Source organism: Cervus canadensis, chromosome 29, assembly GCF_019320065.1.
Source record: "Cervus canadensis isolate Bull #8, Minnesota chromosome 29, ASM1932006v1, whole genome shotgun sequence".
In the NCBI taxonomy this organism is placed as follows: Eukaryota; Metazoa; Chordata; class Mammalia; order Artiodactyla; family Cervidae; genus Cervus; species Cervus canadensis.
Window position 1 is genome coordinate 34,937,379 of NC_057414.1, and position 13,372 is coordinate 34,950,750.

Consider the following 13,372-nt stretch of genomic DNA (forward strand, 5'->3'; position numbering starts at 1 on the left):
CTTATAGTGGGAACACTTAAATTATACTAAGGATAATGAGCTTAATAACATTAAGAAATTAGGCTGAGTGAAGGCAATGGCAACCCAGTCCAGTACTCTTGCTTGGAAAATTCTATGGATGGAGGAGCCTGGTGGGCTGCAGTCCATGGGGTCGCACAGAGTTGGACACGACTGATGTGACTTAGCAGCAGCAGCCTTATGAAAAATGTCAACTTATTATTACCCTTAAAGATAGCGATTGGTGTGGAACAGATGGGTCAGGTGACCAGGGGTCACATCCAATGGAACTTCTTGGTTTAAATGCTGACTTAAGGGACTTCCCTGGTGGTCCAGTAGCTAATACTCCAAACTTTCAATGCAGGGGGCCAGTGTTCTGTTTCTGGTCGGGGACCTGGACCCCACATGCTGCAACTAAGAATTTGTATGCCGAAACTAAAGATCCCTCACTCCACAACTAAGACTCAGTGCAGCAAATAAATAAATTTAAAAAATCCTTACTTAAGACTTTAAAAAATGCTACTAACTGTACTACCTGTATTCTGTTTACTCTACAAGATTGTTGTTTTTCATATTACCCAAAGTGCAACTGAGATTCTGACAAATATTTTGATGACTAAGCAGCTTGAAACAGTCAACCAAATATACAGCTGTTTCGTCCTTAAGTCGTGTCTGACTGCTTGTGACTTCATAGACTCAGTGCGTCAGGCTCCTCTGTCCATGGAATTCTCCAGGCAAGAATACTGGAGTGGGTTGCTATTTCCTTCTCCAGGAGATCTTCCCAACCCAGGAATTGAACCTGGATCTCCTGAGTCACTTGCATTGGCAGGCAGATTCTTTCCCACTGAACCACCAGGGAAGCCCTGACCAAATATATAGTTCTGTATAAAATTAAAATAATTGTAATAATGAGAAGCCTGGCATGCTGCAGTCCATGGGGTCACAAAGAGTCAGACACCACTTAGCAACTGAACAATAGTATAACTCTAGATATGGGGAGAAGCAACAAAAGGGAATCATTTCCTGAAATATAGCAGACTAGTGAGACAAGTGGTTCAGATATGTTTATGGCTACTATTAACAGGGACATTAATAATACACTGAGTGGCATATCAAGGGAATCCTCACCTGACCTAGCAATAAGCCTTCCTGGCACCAGGGGACAATTTGGTTATGAAATGCCTCCCAAACCTTGGTTAAGTTTAGGACCACAAGGAGGCACTGTAAAACAAGGAATGTCACTCACCATCCAGTTTCACAAATCTACTAGATTAAGTCCTCAGCACTGACCTGCAATACACACCGAAAGAAATTCAGGATGAAGAACAGGGTGAGCCACTCTGTGCTTTGAGAAAATAGGCAAAACAGACCCTTTGATAGCTAGATATGATAGGAAATTTTTCTTGTGAACCCTAATTCTTGCATCTTCCCATACTTAGAAAAGCATTAAAATCATGAACTGAGATACCTGTTCCTCTCGACTAGCAGTAACCTTCTATCAAGATGTATGCTGGATTGCACACACCTCTTACCAAAGTTACAGATATACTGGCCTCTCCCCCTACCTCTTGGGAGTAGTTCCTCAGAGCTATGGAAGGCTGAATTAAAAAGCTGATTCAGGGAGGGAGGGGGAAAAATAGGATTTCTCTTTTAGAGTGTTGAGTTTCAGAACTGTTTCAGGAACATCAAAGGGGAGCTTACCTACATAAGAGCATTTGGGCAGCAACTTAAATTTTAAAAACAAAGAACTTCATTTACTTCATCGAAAAAAGTTCACTCCACTTATTTCCTAGAATCTCCACACCTGCTAAGAAGTGAAGATGTATGTTAGGATCTTCTGATGCTGTCCAAAATCATGGCTTTCTCTGCCCACTGAAGCCAAATAAAATATGGAGACCAGGTTTGGAGGAAATAGAAAGGTGGCTTCAATCCTCAGGTGGAGGAGGGGAGACACAGCAGGCTCCTGCCTCAAGCACTGGGCCTCCCTTCCTTGAGAAATCAGGGAATTATATAGGTGAGGGTGCACAGTCAAGGGTCAGTGACAAGGAACAAAGGTGTAAGGATCTTATATTCTTCTTCCTCTTGCACTGTTTCAAAAACAGCTATAGACTGGAGTCAAGCAGCTTGTTAGTTGGGTCCATCGTCTTTCCTGGATTGTACTGGAGCCTTCCCCTGGGGACTCAGTTGGTAAAGAATCTGGCTGCAATGCAGGAGACCCAGGTTTGATCCCCGGGTCAGGAAGTTCCCCGGGAGGAGGAAACTGCAATCCACTCCTGTATTCTTGCCTTGAAAATCCCATGGACAGAGAAGCCCATAGGGCTATGACCCGCAGGGTTGCAAAGAGGTCCGTCCGACAGGACTAAACGAATTTTGCATGCATGCATGCACTGACTACAGATAGAAATATTCAAAGTAAAAAAAGTGCTCAGAAAAGGGCAAGAGAAAAAAAGAAAACTTTTTCCTTTTTCTCACTGGAACACTTTTAGTACTTCATAGAATTAAAAAACAAAATTCACCCAAATACATTTCAAATATCTAGTTATAGAAGATTCATAAATTAGGCAGCATCCCATCTCTCCAAAGGGCTATAGTAAAGGAACGGTTTTTAAACGCAGGACATGGAATCCATGAACACAAGAAAAGATTACTTTAGGCATGAAAGTGAAAGTGAAAAGTCGCGTAGTCCTGTCCAACTCTTTCCGACCCCCATGGACTATACAGTCCATGGAATTTTCCAAGCCAGAATATTGCAGTGGGTAGCCTTTCCGTTCTCCAGGGGATCTTTCCAACCCAGGGATGGAACTCAGGTCTCCCGCATTGCAGGCATAGGTTACATATTTTATGGGGAACGGAAGGGATCTATCTATATGGCAGATTATCTCAGCCTCCTTTGGGGACAACAGAGAGCCCGTGTGACAGATTGCCTCATTGATGCTAACCAAAAAATCCCTGACTAACTTGTTAAGACTACATTTCTGGGTGACGTTGAAATTTAAGCTACGACAGGTATTAATTCCCGGATTAGAGACTTGTCCTAACAATAAGTGACTCCATTTCAAGCCTACAGTTTTCTTTCAAACAATAGTAAAGTTGAAATAAGGACATCCAGAGAGATGAAGTTACCTGCCAGAATAACAAAGCAGGCTAAAGACCTCGTCATTCCAAATCCCGCGGCGTTCTCACTCACAATGCTGCCCTTTTTATTGAAACGGGTCTGGAAGTTAGTGCCCTTCCCTCTCTAAAACTGAGAGAACATTTAGGAATCATCTGCAGAGTTAAGGTGTGGAAGTGCTCTCAGAGGGAAAGGATGCATTTTCCCGGTTGAGCGCCTCTTACTGCTCCTCTAACACCCTTTTCCCTTTGTGTCTGTTAAGCGCGAAAATTTTTCTCAAAAGACCAGGTGCGCTCAGGCGCCTCTTTCTTAGAACTACATTTCCCACAATGCCTCCGGAGGCCCCACGTAGCTGGAGAACTACAATGCCCGAAATGCCAAGGGTCTTTTCTTTTCTTTCTTTTTTTTTTTGAGCGGATAAGCTTCCACTCCAAATTCAAAAATGAAGTTTACCCACTCTGTAGCCCAGATATAGTCACTTCTTTCCCCTTTCCTGCCAGAAACTTCCGTTCCTAGCTCGAACTTCCGACCCCATTCTTCTCCCAGTGGGAATGCCTGGGATAAATACGCAAGCAGAGAGTAGAGCGCATGCGCTGACCCGGGGGTTTGGGCCTTTTGGGAGGCCCGCAGGTCCGGGCGCGTCCCGCCTTGCGCGTGCGCAGACGATAAACCAACGCCCCAGAGTTGAGGCGCGGGTGTAGTGCCGCATTTTAGTGAAGTCGCACGTGAAGAGCAGCGGTGGCCAGAGCCCGGTGAGTGCAAGCTGAGACCGGGGCTCGGGGGCTGCACGCGGGACTCGGTGGCGGCGGCTGCTATAGGTGGGAGCCCGGCGGCCGCGAGGCCTGGCGAGCGCCTGTGGGGAGGGGTCCGAAGTCGCTCGGCGAGCAATCTTAACTGCGGACCCGGATCCTCGTTGCTATGCAACAGGGGGCGTCGTTACTAAGTAACAGGGGAGGCGCGCGTTTCCGGGGAGAAGAGAGTTTGAGGTGCTGCTCCGAGGTCCGGTGGAGGACACGCGGCTGTCAAGTTTGCGGGACGAGGCCAGCGCTGAGCCCCTCGACCCCGACTCCCGCCTACGGCTCGGCCTCCCGCGGCTTCGCTCCGAGCCCTTTGGGGGTACCCCGAACCCCTGGGCCGCGCGGCGTCCCTTGCCGGCGACGTCACCCAGCAGCCTTGCCAGGGGACACGCTGTTCGAAATAGCACAAGCATGCCACTGACACCCTGTCTCGGGGAGGCCGGGCCCTGGGGAAGGCGCCGTGCGCATGGGAGGCTGCCCCTTCGCTCGCCGCCCTGCCCCCAAACAGTTGCTGGGCAGCAGCTGTTAGGGGTTTAGCGGGGGCTGACCCCACCTGCCAGGACGCTGACTTCATACTCCCGAGTCGCAGCTTCACCCGGTCTAGGAGCTTCCTTTCCACGCAGCTGTGGTTTTCGAGTGGCCGCTGCATATTTGGATCAACTTTAAAATAGTCCTCTCCGTACCTCTCCGTGGCTCTCCGTTACCATGCTCACCGCTTCTTGGCGGGCTTCTAACACTCATTTAACAAGCATTTATTAGACATTGTTCTGTGCTACGCGCTGGGGATTCCAAGGAAGGTTAGCTGTTAAGTCCGAAGGGGAGGTGCTCAAAACCTATTGGGGAAGGCGGGCATAAAAACTTCTAAATTATGCTACAGTGCAATGAGTGGTAAGTTGGCAATTTGTGGGCTACAACTTTCCTATATATGTTTATGCTTTACAAAGTTCTTGTAGAAACATGTTAGCTACTTGCATTAACTCTTAACCTCGTTTGATCCCATTTTAGATTTGAGGAGACTGAAACTCAGACAGGTTAAGTAATAAAGTAGAAGGTAGTGGCTTCTAAATTTTATTTCTTTTGGCTGCGCTGCAGTGCCTGTGGGATCTTAGTTCCCTGGTCGGGGATTGAGCCCACACCCCCTGCACTGGAAGCATGGAGTGTTAACCACTAGACTGCCAGGGAAGTCCAGTAGTGGCTTCTAGTGTATGGCAGAACTGAGCCTGGGACAGAAAAGTCTAGAGTGCTTTGTACACTGCTGCATTTTGGGGGCTTTGCCGGAACAGTAGACTTTTCCCTGTGCTGCTGATCATTTGTGGCAGCTGTCCTGTTATGCATCAGAAATCTGCAAGGAGCTCTGAAAACAAAAGTCTGAACCTGACTCTGGGGAGAGTCCCAGTAAAGAAGCCTCAGGGGCTGGAGGGTGTATGTGGGACAGAGACACTCCAGCTTGAGGAGGCTCAAGCCCTTCTCACGGCAACCACAATTGAGAACTGTTGCTCCATGGGGGCAGTTTCTACAATGATGGGGAAATCAGGACCGGCAGAAGGCACAAAATCAGCTGCCCCTCCTGCCATGTTGTGATTTATAGTGCGAGAGGAAGCGACCAGGAGGAAAGAGCCTTGGCAGGGAGTCTGGGGACCGCCCCACCCTACCCTCTTAGCAAACCACAGCTAAACATATAGTGCCTTCTCACTACCACAGTTAAATGAAGCAGTTTCCCCAGTTCAGGCTGTCCCTACCCGAGCCATATTGCTGCTGCCTAAACAAAAGCGGCAGGTCTAGTCCTGGCTTTTTGCTGCAGAACCATGACCTGTGAGCCCAGCAGGTGGGTCATCTTCTGGTGGGTGGTCTCCTTGTAGGAGTCTGGGTGTCCTCTGTCTGTGAGGTGGTTGATTTGGGGGCAGAACTTTAAACTCCTTGAGGGCAGCAACCATGTCTTAGTGAGGCAGGGTGGGTGGGGTATGGAAGGAGCAAAGGGCACGGTTTAGATCCTGGGTTCTGGAGTCAGTTTCCTCTCCTGCTGTGTGAACTTGAACACTTGATCTCTCTGAGCCATAGTTTTCTGAGTAAATGTGGAGAAATAGTAGTATCTTATAAGACTGTTGTGGACTTAGATGAGATGGTGAAAGAACAAGCACTTTGTAAATTATAAAGCAACACACAATTTGTTGTTGTTTGAGTGCCTGCTATTTGCTGAGACATTTAAGACATCCTTCCTCTCAGAGCTCATGGTTGCTGCAGCCCGTGACTCCCATGCTTCTTTTTATCAAAAGTATTTGATTGGGATGAAGTGAGGAGGTATCATGGTGATGAGTTAGACCCTTGCTGAAGAAGAAATGAAGAGGAATCCTTTAAAGAAAACAATTTGAAGAAAAAAGGGAAAATGAAAGTGTTAGTTGTGTTCAACTCGTTGCGACCCTATGGTCTGTAGCCCGCCAGGCTCCTGTGTCCATGGGATTCTCTAGGCAAGAATACTGGAGTGGGTAGCTAGTCCCTTTTCCAGAGGAATCTTCCCGACCCAGGGATCAAACCCAGGTCTCCTACATTGCAGGCAGATTCTTTACCATCTGAGCCACCAGGGAAGCCTTTGAAGAAAGAGAAGTAGCCAGTAATCTACTTGCTGTCTTATCTCCAAAGGGCTCACTCTGGAATCGGGTTAGATTTGGTTTCTGGTACATTTCCGAAGGTTGACTGGCAGGCAATGCCAGCCTCACTGTGGAGAGTTTATTTCAAGGTCCCCCAAGTCTCCTCAGATTTCCAGGTGGCTCAGTGGTAAAGAATCCGCCTGCCAATTCAGGAGATGTAGGAGCCAGGGTTCAATCCCTGGGTCAGGAAGAACCCGTGGAGGAGGAAATGGCAACCTGCTCCAGTATTCTTGCCTGGAGAATCCCACGGACAGAGGAGCCTGGCGGGCTACAGTCCCTGGGGTCGAAAAGAGTCAGACACGACTGAGCGATTGAGCACACACAACTCCCCTGAACTGCAGCAAATGGCTGCCTGAAAGTTGAGGCTGGCACAGAACGCAGGAGGCTTCCAGTTGGGGGTGGGGGGGAGCAATTCACGTCGCCTTGACCTTCTAGATAGGAGGAGACATCATCGGATCCCTCCGGATGGAGGTCCTTGGATATAGAATCCAACCCAAGATAGCAACCCTGCTCGTTAAGTCCTCAGTGCGGTCATGACCCAGATAGACCAGGAACTGACCAGTGCTTTCCTCATCTCTGACCACGGGCAGGCAGGAACCATCTAGTTCTTGATTTGTGCCAGGAAAAGAGTAGAAGGCTTCCTAACCTGAGGTTGTTCCCTCTGAACTGCCTGTTTTGCAGCCTGCCTGATCCTACAGGTCTCAGGAGGGATTTAGAGCAGCTGTTTCTGTGCCAGAAAGTGCCCCAAATGTGATATTTTTGTAACCGGTTCTTGGACCCTCCTACCCACTAAACAAGAATGAGAATATCTTCTCCTCTTCCTTGATTTCTGGCTGACTACCTGAGGGCCCTGGTAGCTATAAAAACTTCAAACACCTGACTGCTCCTGCCTCAGGGGCCTGGTTAAGCCTCTGCTTCTCAAGTCTGAATCTCCGACACTCCCAGGAACTGCAGGTTCATTTCTGAGCCTGTAAGAGAACAGGGAATTTGCCGGTGCTGTTTGACTTTTCTCAAGCACGGTAGCAAATGGAAGTTGGAACTGAAAACGTTTTTCTTGGCTAAATTCACTGGTACTTCAATGAGTCGATACTTGTTGGGTCTTAACTTGCCTACAGCATCACATTACAGAGGAGATCAGAGCATAAAACACAAAGCAGTTAAGTGAATTATCACCAGTAATTCACGGAGTGGGATTGGTAGATGCCAAGTCTATTTTAGCTCATGAATAATCTCTTGTGTGACTTTCCAAATCACTTGTGAGATTTAAGTTGAAGAGGATACAGTATGGTGGTATATGTGAGGGTGCTAATGTCACATGCGTGCATGCTAAGTTGCTTCAGTGTCCAACTCTTTGTGACCCCACGGACTGTAGCCCGCCGCACTGCTCTGTCCATGGGATTCTCCCGGAAAGAACACTGGAGTGAGTTGACATGCCCGCCTCCAGGGGATCTTCCCAACCCACGGATCAAACCCAAGTCTCCTTGTCTCCTGCACTGCAGGCAGATTCTTTCCCGCTGAGCCACCAGGGAAGCCTGATGTCAGGTGTACCTGAATTCAAATTCTGGCTCCCCTACTTACTACTTATCCTTCCTCAGTTTCTTCATCAGTAAAATGGGGGATAAGAGCCTACCTAATGGGTTGTTATGAGGATTAAGTGAGATAGGTGGCCCATGGTTAACTTTTTATTATTAATAATATTGTTCCTTAAAAGGTGTGCTTTAGCTCTTTGCCTCCGTTGGGAGCTGGGGAGTTGAGGTCATTCAGTGTGAGTGGATCTTGACTTTGCACAGTGGAAACCTGTGGGGCGCTTTTGCAGGTCCAAATCTGGGCCATACTCACTGTGACATCAGAACATCCTGTCTTAGGGCAGAGGCATCAATAGTTTGTGAAGCTTTCAGATGTTTCCAGTGAGCAACCACAGTTGTGATCCACCTTCACTTCTGTGATTTGGAAGCCGAAATTTGGGTCCAAATCCTGGCCTTTCTCCTTAGCCCCAGTGGCCTTGGGCAGATGCTTAAGTCCTAAGTCTCAGCCTCTTCTCCTCTCTACCCATAGTGGTGAGGAGAATAAGGACCATCTCACATTATACTCCTGCAGAACAAATGGCCTGTGTACAGTGTGTTCTTATTTGAGCACCCAACCAAGCACGTTTCTTTACATCTTTATACAGTGGTAATCCTATTTAAGTGCAATTTTTAAGTTTTAAAAAAAAAAGATTATAACCTTCTTGGGGACAAAGTCTTATAATTTTTTTTTTTTTAATGCCCAAAGCACCTAATACACAGAGGCGGGCCTTCAGGTTTTTAGAGCTGGAGTAAGCATCATAGAGAGCTTCTCATCCACCTTAAGGCACTGACTTACACTTGCTGGTTTATTAATATGCAAGAAGTAAAGAATGTGAAAGAGGAACCCAATGAATCAGATGATTATGCCCAGCTGAGGTTGAAAGTCTCAGTTCTGCGTTTCTCAACTAACAGGGAGGGGTGAAGGAGGGTGCTGAGGCAAGTCACGCCCAGGACAGTGGGTTTCTCTGCCAGTTCCGGCCCTCGCAAATGCCATGCTTCTAAACCCTGGCAGATCCAGCCATGGCAGGCTCAGGCAGCAGTTCGCCATGGGGCAAGCATCTGTTCAAAGTCATCCTGGTGGTGCTCGTGGCCCTCCTGCTCCCGCACTCGGCGTCTTCCCAGTCACATCGAGACTTCGTGACGCCAGGCCAGCAGAAGAGGGAGGCCCCGGTTGATCTTTTGAGCCAGATTGGTCGCTATGTGCGGGGAACCTTGGATGCCTGGATTGGGGCAGAAACCATGAACCTGGTTTCTGAGGTAAGGAGGGTGTTCCCTGCTGTGACCACACACGTTGAGGACAGAGGAGCTGTCTTGTTTACGGCCGCTCGCCTTGACTCTACAGCCTCTGTATCATAATCTGCGGGGCAGAGAGCCCCCCTGCAAATGAAGCTAGACAGCCCCTGCCTTTTGCACCCACTTTGTTTCATTCCTACCCCAGAGCCTTTAGCTCCACCCCCCTCTTCCCCTTATCCCTGCCTTTTCTTGCCAGAAAGACTGGGAAATGAGCCATCTTTGTAAACCTATGTCACTGGTGACTATGTGTCTGACTTTGGTCTAAATCTGACCTAAAGTCTTAAATTGGCAAAATATCAAGACCTGAGTCCATTCTTTCACCTGAAAAGGGGGAGTGGGGATGACTCAGGGCCTTAAGGCAGGGCTGTCTCTTCTACCCAGTGGCATCCCAAGCATGTTGCCGCATACTTTTGATAGGTCTTATTGAATACCTGAAACAAAGATCTTACCATTTATAAGATCCATAATACAGAAGAGCCAATTGACTTGGTTGTCCCTGAAACATCCTAGTCCTTCAGGGATGCTGCTTCCCAGACCTTCAATACTTGGGAGGCTAGGAGGAGCCCCGCCCCGCCCCCCCCACCAAGTTTTACAGGGTGACTGCTTCAGGGATTTGATGATTCCCCCACATACCCACATTCACCCACTACCATCACCAAAGTATTTGAGCACATCAGTTGAATTAGGGCCCCAGTGTCATGGGTTCCAGCTCAGGAAGGAGAAATGGCCCATCCCCACACACTGGAAGGTGGCTGTGGAAGGGACCCCTCAGCCAGGCCGAGAAGCAGGTGGAGGCGTTCCTGGCCAGTGGTGGTAAGGCCCGGAGGAGAAGAGCATCATTAATTATGGACTCATCTCGTGCCCTCCTCTTCCCACAGACCTTGGCGCAGATAATGTGGGCCATCTCGTCAGCCATCTGCGTGGCCTTCTTCGTGCTGTCTGGGATCGTTGCTCAGTTGCTGAACACCTTGGGGCTAGAAGGTGAGTGGCAGAGAACTGGTTAGGTCAGCTGGAGCTTAGCGTGTCACTTCCTGTTTGTGAGAGTTTATCTTTTCAAGGTCTAAACTTTTCCCTAGCTATTTAACTCCTCCCAGGTCTCCCCAGAGGCAAGCCTAAGAGCAGGCTACTAACTGGCATCGTGCTAAGCCATAGCGTCTCTTCTAACCAGTACCCACAGAGGCTCACTCCCATTTCGTAAATGCAACAGACTCAACCAAGGGAAGGAGTCTGCCCACAGTCAGCTGGACCCGATGCTGGGATTTAAGCTCCATGACCCAAGGGGAAAGGATTTTTCCTTGGCTAAGGGGGTTTGGCTCTTCCCCTTTTAATTGGTCCTTGAGAGCACTCCCCACTCCCTTCACCGTGCCAGCGTGGCTGATTCTATAACTCTCTCCCCTTCCAGGAGATCACCTCACCCAGGGCCTGCAGCTCACCCCCAGCCAAGTCCAGACCTTCCTGCTGTGGGGAGCAGGCGCCCTGGTTGCCTACTGGCTGCTGTCAGTACTCCTCGGCTTGGTCTTGGCCTTGCTGGGACGGATCCTGTGGGGCCTGAAGCTTGCCCTCTTCCTGGCCGCCTTTGTGGCCCTGGTGAGGTCCGTGCCCGACCCCTCCACCCGGGCACTGCTCCTCCTCGCCTTGCTGACCCTCTACGCCCTGCTGAGCCGGCTCACTGGCACCCGGGCCTCAGGGGCCCAGCTGGAGGCCAAGGTGCGGGGGCTGGAACGCCAGGTGGAGGAGCTGCGCTGGCGGCAGAGGCGAGCAGTCAAGGGGCCCCGGAACGTGGAGGAGGAGTGAGAGGGTCGCCGGACGCCGCCCCCTGCATCATACCAAAGAGCCAAGCTGCTTCTGGATCGCACAACCCTCCTTCCAGCCCCTTGCCCCTTTCTCGCCCTGTCTCTGAACCTTTCAGACCTTTCTCTCTGCAGTCCCCTTAGCCGAGAGAGGAAGACCATCCCCCGACTTGTCCTCAGGGGCCCTGTCCTCTGAGGTTCTCTTGTCTGGGCTTGGTTCTCCCCACTTTTTCTCTGCTCCCAGCCTGCCTTAGCAGGACAGGTGGTTGGCGGGGGGCTCCTGCCAGCTTCTGCACCCACTCTCAGCGAACACCCCGATCACTGCCTATGGCCTCCATGACTCAGCCACGACTTGCCTTCCTCCAGTGCTGTTTCCCTCCTGTCCTTCTCTACCTCTCCCTTTGCCAAGTCCCCTGCTTCCATCCTTGTTTGTCTTCTCCTCCTAGCCCTGTACTCCAACCAAACCCCAGTCCCTAAAGGCATGCTCCTGTCCCTTTCATTGCCCAGTGGTGGGGTTGGGGAGAGGCAGGGCCTATGGAGCCTGAGGGCAAACAGAAGTGGGGAAGTTCCCACCTGGGGCCCGGGCTGAAACATACCTTGAGTCTGTTACAAGTGCCTTAATCCGAGCCAGCGGGGTTCTCCGTTTGCCTCCTGCTGCCATACTGTATGTAAGAAACTGCCCTGTGGCTGCTTTGTGTCAAGAGGAAAGTGGTTCCTCTCGGATTCTTGATTCCCCTTCAGCCAGAGCAAAAGATGACTGCTTTGTAGGCTTGTGCCTGTAAGTAGGACCCTGCGATGGCCGTGAGCTCCCCCGTGGGGGTTTCAGAGGCCCCGAAGGAGGAAGGAGTGCTCATCTTCCTGTCTGCACAGCTCCAGGCGGTTCTCCATCTCTCTGTCCGTCACTGCCACCAAGGAGTCGCCGATCAGTGGCCCAGGAGGAGTACAACACAGACAGCAGAGATGTACCACACAGCCCCTTCTCATGCTCTGCAGCTGAGATGTCCCCACTGGGGTGGGGGGCACTCATTTCTTCCTCCAAGGCTCTGGTAGAGGTGGGTGGCCTCTGCCAGGCCCTGCACACGATGTGAAGAGTAAAGAAATGCCCAGTTCTTACTGTTGAGGTTGAAATGGAATCACAGCTGCAGTGATATATATATATATATATTTTTATTGGCGCTTGGTTGGTTTTAAATAAAGTGCACGCTATTTTATTATCTCTTTCCGGATAAAATGTATTTGCTAAAAGTCTGGCTTGCCTTGATTGCTCCCTCTCCAGCTAAACTCATTTCTGCGGAGCTGCTGTTTCTCCCTGCAGGTGCCAAATAGGGAGAAAGGGAGTGAGGAAGAAAGCTGGTACCAGGGATCCTTCCCTCCTGGGCTGTGAGGAATGAGGAGGGCACACCCCATTCCCAAACTTCTGGGACTGACCAGCTTCCAGAGAATAGTGTGCCTGTAGGGGAGGAGGGAAGGGACCGCTTCCATCCCTCTGTGCAGGAGCGGTAAAGGCTGGCCCCCAGCCAGAGACAGACTAGCTTGCCTTCCCTACATCTCCACCTTGGTTCTCAACCGGGCCCATGAGCTGGATCAGTTATTTCATGGAGGGGCCCTGGTGTCGGTTTTCCTTTTTAAACTGCCCAGGAAAGGCCAATGTGCAGCTGGGTGTCCTGCTCTAGACTGCTCACTCCCAACACTGCTTGGCGGAGGAGGCTGGGCCAAGAGACTGGACCTGGGAGGCAGGCCTTCCCCCGGGGCAGAGAGGAGCCCTCACACTTCCAGGCCCACAGGCTTCCCGCAGGGATGGGGCTGCGTGCACCCAGGCAGTGGTCCCCTGGCCCTATGGGCCCCCTTTCATCCCCTCTCCACCCGAGCCTGGTTCCTTATATCCCTGAATTCTGGTTCTGGTGTCAGATGCCTTTACAGGTGAGCAGCTTGTGGAGTGGGGATGAAGCAGAGGACGTGGCTCTTTCCTCCTTGATCAGGAGCTTCCCAGAGAGGGAGCGAACCGAACACATCGTCCTGTGCCTTGGCACAGCCAAATCAGTCCCCAGGGAAGTGGCCTTCTGATCAGCCTCTAGCACGGAGGCGCTCGGGACTAGGGATCCGCGGGGCACTAGGACCCAGCGGGGCCGAGGGGCAGCACGAGAGCCGCGCTCGCTCCCTCCCACCCTCCTGC

General features: G+C 50.5%; 1 protein-coding gene across 2 annotated transcripts; it reads left to right on the plus strand.

Annotated features, from left to right (window-relative positions):
• Window positions 1–3,692: 3,692 nt before the first annotated feature.
• TMEM109 (transmembrane protein 109) lies at window positions 3,693–12,415 on the plus strand. 2 transcript variants are annotated; one of them, XM_043451366.1, is made up of 4 exons: window positions 3,693–3,954; window positions 9,129–9,373; window positions 10,288–10,390; window positions 10,812–12,415. In XM_043451366.1, exons 2-4 carry the CDS (start codon window positions 9,137–9,139, stop codon window positions 11,201–11,203), a joined length of 732 nt encoding a protein of 243 aa, XP_043307301.1. In that variant the 5' UTR covers window positions 3,693–3,954; window positions 9,129–9,136; the 3' UTR covers window positions 11,204–12,415. The 2 variants fall into 2 exon arrangements, with proteins under 2 accessions (XP_043307301.1, XP_043307300.1); XM_043451365.1 differs by having other exon boundaries at window positions 3,696–3,861.
• The last annotated feature ends 957 nt before the right edge of the window (window positions 12,416–13,372 follow it).